At 43.8% G+C, this 5,103-nt stretch overlaps 1 protein-coding gene across 1 annotated transcript; it reads right to left on the bottom strand.

The window, feature by feature from the left end:
* Positions 1-291: 291 nt before the first annotated feature.
* On the bottom strand, positions 292-5,093 carry BNIP1 (BCL2 interacting protein 1). The gene is made up of 6 exons (XM_085298088.1): positions 4,983-5,093; positions 4,793-4,885; positions 4,480-4,571; positions 3,858-3,959; positions 3,141-3,259; positions 292-955 (listed from the first exon to the last, which is right to left on the bottom strand). Exons 1-6 carry the CDS (start codon positions 5,070-5,072, stop codon positions 759-761), a joined length of 693 nt encoding a protein of 230 aa, XP_085154214.1. The 5' UTR covers positions 5,073-5,093; the 3' UTR covers positions 292-758.
* Between the last annotated feature and the right edge of the window lie 10 nt (positions 5,094-5,103).

Below are 5,103 nucleotides of genomic sequence, written 5' to 3'. Positions count from 1 at the left end.
AAAAAAAAAAAAAAAAAAAAAAAAAAAGCACCAAAAAAGACTAAAGGTTTAAACATATAGTGTAATTTTCAAAAATATATTGCATGAATTAATAGTAACAAATGAGGTTTCCATTTTTTTCTGTAGTCAGAGCCCTTCAAAGCCAAGCCTCAACAGAGCCAGACTACGTGTGTGCTACAACCCTAAAAAAAACATTTTCATAGGCATCCACTGTTACAGGTGTTAAACAGMACTTAAAGAAGATATTCAGGCTCTCTCAGCCCACTGTAATTTTTTTAAAACAAAAATCAGTTTATATGGATACAATAAATAGTTTATTAGTGGAATGTACATGAATTTCTCTCCCATCCTTCCTCTAGTTCTCAGCACCTTACAGTTACATACAGGTATCAATGCAACTTCCCATCYAAGCCAAGGGCAAACTTCACTTTATGGCAAAACAGAAGAAAGGGACAAAGTTAAGACTGGCACCTCTGAATGCCTATTTCATCAAGTGTTTGTTTGGTTCCCTAAACCTGCAGCAGAGGGGTGTTTCTTCTTTCCACCCCTTGATCTAGCTGCTCCTCCCTGACTTGTGCTCTTTTAAGTTCTTCTTAGGCAGGTCTCACACTCCATTTAGACAGTATAAAGTCATGCCTGCTCTAACGCTCTTTCAGCTACTGCCATACCCCTTTTACAATAAGCCTTACCATTATTACACCATCTCTTCCCAGTATTTCATATCAGGTATCATATAGTTCAGTAAGAACTTTGGAATTTTATAAAAATGGAAAGAGTCTTTTCTTCAAAATATAGAGCACAGTGGCGAGGAATAAGGCAAGGGCAAGAAAGATGAGAAGCTTGTCTGTCAGTTCCCTGCGGTTATACTTTGTTATTAGCTTTCTTCCCAACTGAATTGTCCCAGACATAGACTTAAATTCTTCGTTTGCTTCCAGGATGGTTCGTGAAGAATTAGCTGAAATGAAGAAAAAAAAAATCAGCTGGCTGCACTTCAAAAATACCCATCAAATGAAATATGCACACAATATTTGTCAATGCAGATAGTGCCAGTAAGATCCTTGTGAGACAGCCTKACTTAAGAGTAAGACAAATGCAGACTGTTCTCCTAGAATCTTTCATCAACCACTCAGTAGTCCTGATGTGCCAATAAAAAATGCAAAGCAAAATAAAAGTACTGAATGAATTAAAAGTTCTCATGCCCTGTTATCAAATCTTTATTTTTTTAAGTTACTTGATCAAATCTAGTTCATATCTTTTATAAAATCAGCACTACCTGAGAGCTGTTTAGAAGCTAAATGAAATAAGAACATAGGTAAAACCACCGGTTTAAGGGAAATAAACCACCATCACAATCAGCATCAGTTTTAGCAGCAGCAAGGTAGGTCAGTATCTGAAGATATTCATTCCACAACTGAAACTCTCACCCCAAACCAGAGCTGTAAATTAGTGTGATTTGGGGGCTCTATAGTGAAAAGGCAGCAAGCAATAGAACTAGACCCTCAATTGTTCAGTTCAAGATATTTAAATGCTTTTTTTTTTTTACTGTTAACATTTTTGACAAATACAACCTACAGTTCTTTTGATTTTTCCAAGTCAACAAGATGAAATCAGCTAGCGGAAAAACRTATTAACTGCTGTCAACTAAAGAGAGAATTTGAGAATATGCCAAAACAGCAGCATGGAATATGGATCCCTGCCAAYTTTGTTTTCTTAAAACAAAACAAAAACAAAACACCCAGTCCACCTCCCTTCTCCAACAAAACAAAATTCCCAGCCTTCCTTCTTTCAAATTACTAAATGACAAAAAGCAAAACCCCAGGAGTCCCCTTTGTCTTGCATTACAGAATGCATATCCTGAACTGGAATGAATGCAGGCATATCACTCTCTATTGAACTGAATGACTAAAGAAAGGTCAAACTCCAAGTATGCTGTCTTGTTCACAAGGACAAGTATTGTAGAAATACTTATGTGAAGTTTTTGCAAACCACGACATCCCATCTTAAAGAGAGATTTTGATTTTGAGTATTTAAATATTTCCAAAAAYAGAAAAACTATTTTTTCCCCACTGTTAATGATAAAGCAGAGCTTCCCTGCTTCACAGCTGTATACACTCACTGCATCCTGAGAAAGGACGTGCTCTAAAAATGGGCAATTCTAACTGCTGACTTAGAATCCACAGCTGGGTTTCATAAATGACTTTTGATAGTTCTTTCCTTGATAAACTCCAAGTGCTGTTCAGCCAGAAACAGAGTGACAAAGTGACTGCCAAACTGTCTTTTTTAATGGGAGAAGAAACATGCTACTTCTGCATGAACAAACTGTGCCCAGCTGCCATCCTTAGATGGGGGGACGGGGAGGGTGAAGGGGGCAGAAAACAAGGGGGGGAAAGCTGCATTTTCTATCCTAGTCTTTAAACTATTTTCTCTTTTGCCCAAAAGCACAGCTAGTAAGAGGCCCAAGCAACGCGCATCTAACTTCTAAATGGTTCATGAATCACCAAGTCTGACAGGCCACTTGATTTATTGTCTTAGGAGTCTAAGCCAAAGAACAGAGCAAAATCTTGGTTTCGCAGTCCCCAACGCATGCTGACAGAGCAAGCGACCTTAGGTTCAAGTCACTTGATCTCCACATCTCTTAGTCATCCCAGCTGGAGAGAGGGCAAAAACCCTCTTCTATCCATACTAAGTTTCCTCTATGTACGGACTTGTACCTATGCTTTTATTGTCTGTTCTATCGCCACATGCCTGCCAGGACAAGCASACAGAGTAACAGCAAACACACTCTTCACATTGCACTAAGTCACATTGCTTTTACACTTTTATGTGAAACTAAACCAAGAACTCTTCTTCCTGCCCCCTCTTGTTTACTTGAGAACTGAGAAAACACATTATGAAACAGAAAGACATGCCAGCAAACAGTTCCAGGCAATATGCCATTATTATTTTCTGTTTCTGCCCTAGTGCTTTAGGAGTTCTGCTGGACATTCCTTTAATTATCATCCTAGTAGGTTCAGTATTAGCAATATAGCTTTCCACTGTGCTCCACACCTTGTCAGTTTGCCTCTGCCCATCCTAACAGGACTAATGAAAGACACTTCCACTATTCAGTCCATAACCAAACACCCAAATTACACCTATACCTAGAGTTTGCACAGTCTCCTCACTCTGCTGGACTTGCTGGGACATCATCCTGCTAATGCCCATTAGACTCTCTGTGATGTTACTTGCACTCTCTGCCAGACTCTCCTTTGTAGTCTTTCTGAAAGAGAAAAGGAAAAATAAAGGAGGAAGGGAGGGAGGAAGTGCTGCTGACAGSGAGCTAAGAATAGAGCTTGGTACCACACATCTCTGCCAATGTACAAAAGATAGAACCAGGTTTTATTACTGTATGAGAAACTAAGATTAAGGTAGAGATTCATTATCATCACTAAATGTTAAGAATCACAAAATGTTAATGTCATGAGCCAAAACAACTGTTAGGCAGTGGCTCAGTCTCATGGAGGCTCATATTTCACTAGTTATTAATCCTTGACTATACAGYTTCATAAAGTGGCACAAAAGCAATGATCCGTTACTTGTTTATGAATCTGAATAGATTTAACGTAAAAAGCTGTCAGAAATAGTATCACAGCTATCTTATCCCCTTTTCTGCACAGATGGGCCAACCACCAAAACACTCTACAATTATTACAGTCCTTAACGATTTAAAATCTACACAGAAGCTAAATGTACTCATAAAAGAAAGTGTGTCCAAATRCAATCAGATAAAAGATAGAGTATTTTTAAGTTAAAACTAGTGAATACCAGATCTACTATTTAAATCTGGTATCAAGTCATAAAGGGGGACAGTTTAGTACCTTTGCCTTAAGGTGTCTCTTCCCTGCAGCAGCTGATCTTTCTCAGAGTTGTCAATAGCAATTTTGCACGCTAGATTTGCCTTTCTCCAAGCTGCCTGATTGCTGAAATCACAAAAGCACAACGGCACACATAACATGATGGTAACACTTTGCAAGCTAAACAAGGTTTTTCACAAAGAAATTGCCATAATTGAGCACCCTACGTACATACGTGAACTACCTCTACATTATGCCACAGAATAACCATACGTTGTTCCCTCCAGGCACTTCTTCTCCTGAGCCTATCTTTAAAGGAGCAAGGGGATGAAGGATGTTGTACTAGTGGTCAAAAAAACACACTCTCGAGCCACCTCCTTACACACTCAACCTTGCACGCTGCTCCGAGGGGATCCAACTCGGCAGACCATGACCAGCCTCACAGACCGGAGAGAGGGAAGGAGGAGACCAGCGTCCTACCCTTTCCATCACTGAGCTGCTCTCTCGGTCCTGGGCAGAACGGCTTCGTGCCAGTGACCCCACTTGCAAAACAGGATCTGAAAGATGCTGCGCACAAGTCAGGTGCCTCTAAACTCGCCTCACTCCGGAGAAGGAACCTGCAAGCAGCATCGACTGCCCAACCTACCTGAGCATCTGTTTTTTATGGTTTTCCACTTCCTGGAGCAAGGCCTGTTTCTCCGATTCTTTATCTTGCTCCTTCGCCATCTGTTCAAGTTCCTTYGGTGGGAAGCAGAGACACGGAAACCTGATCAACCGCTGTCACCGCCCGCAAGCTGCCCCGGGCGGCCCCCGCCCCGGAGGGGACGGAGGGAACAGCGAACCGCGTTSAGCGCAGCGGCGCCGCCGCAGCCTTCGCTCCCGAAGCCCCGCGGCTCGCCCTAGGCGGCTGCCAAAGGGCCCGCGGAGCCTGCGGGGCCGGGGGGGCCGCGCAGCCTCACCTGGAGGCGGCCGCGGAGCTGCTGGAACTTCTCCTTGACGGCGGCGTTGAGCTCCGTGAGGGCGCTCAGCGGCCCCGGGCAGTCCCGGATGTCCTGGAAGGCAGCGGCGCGCTCAGCGGGGCCGGGGCCGGGGCCGGGGCCGGCGGGGAGCGGAGCGGGGCCGGGCGGAGGGGAGGGGGCGCGGCGGTACCTGCACGGCCGCCTTGATCTCCAGGTCGAACCTGACGATCTCCTGGTTGCAGACCCGCACCGGCACCGAGGCCGCCGCCGCCGCCGCCATCTTGGGAGCAGAGGCCGCCGCCGCTCGGGCG

This window comes from Rhea americana, unplaced genomic scaffold, assembly GCF_003343005.1.
Source record: "Rhea americana isolate MKP2758 unplaced genomic scaffold, rheAme1 scaffold_135, whole genome shotgun sequence".
Lineage (NCBI taxonomy): Eukaryota > Metazoa > Chordata > Aves > Rheiformes > Rheidae > Rhea > Rhea americana.
The sequence above is the reverse complement of the archived record's forward strand: the minus strand, read 5'-3'. Positions and strand labels throughout refer to the sequence as shown.

Coding starts and splice junctions, on each gene's coding strand:
- BNIP1 (XM_085298088.1), bottom strand. CDS start 5,072: ATGGCGGCGGCGGCGGCGGCCTCGGTGCCGGTGCGGGTCTGCAACCAG. Junction 3,960..4,479: donor CATAAAAAACAGATGCTCAG/GTAGGTTGGGCA, acceptor TTGTGATTTCAG/CAATCAGGCAGCTTGGAGAA. Junction 956..3,140: donor GGAGACTGTGCAAACTCTAG/GTATAGGTGTAA, acceptor TCTTCATTTCAG/CTAATTCTTCACGAACCATC.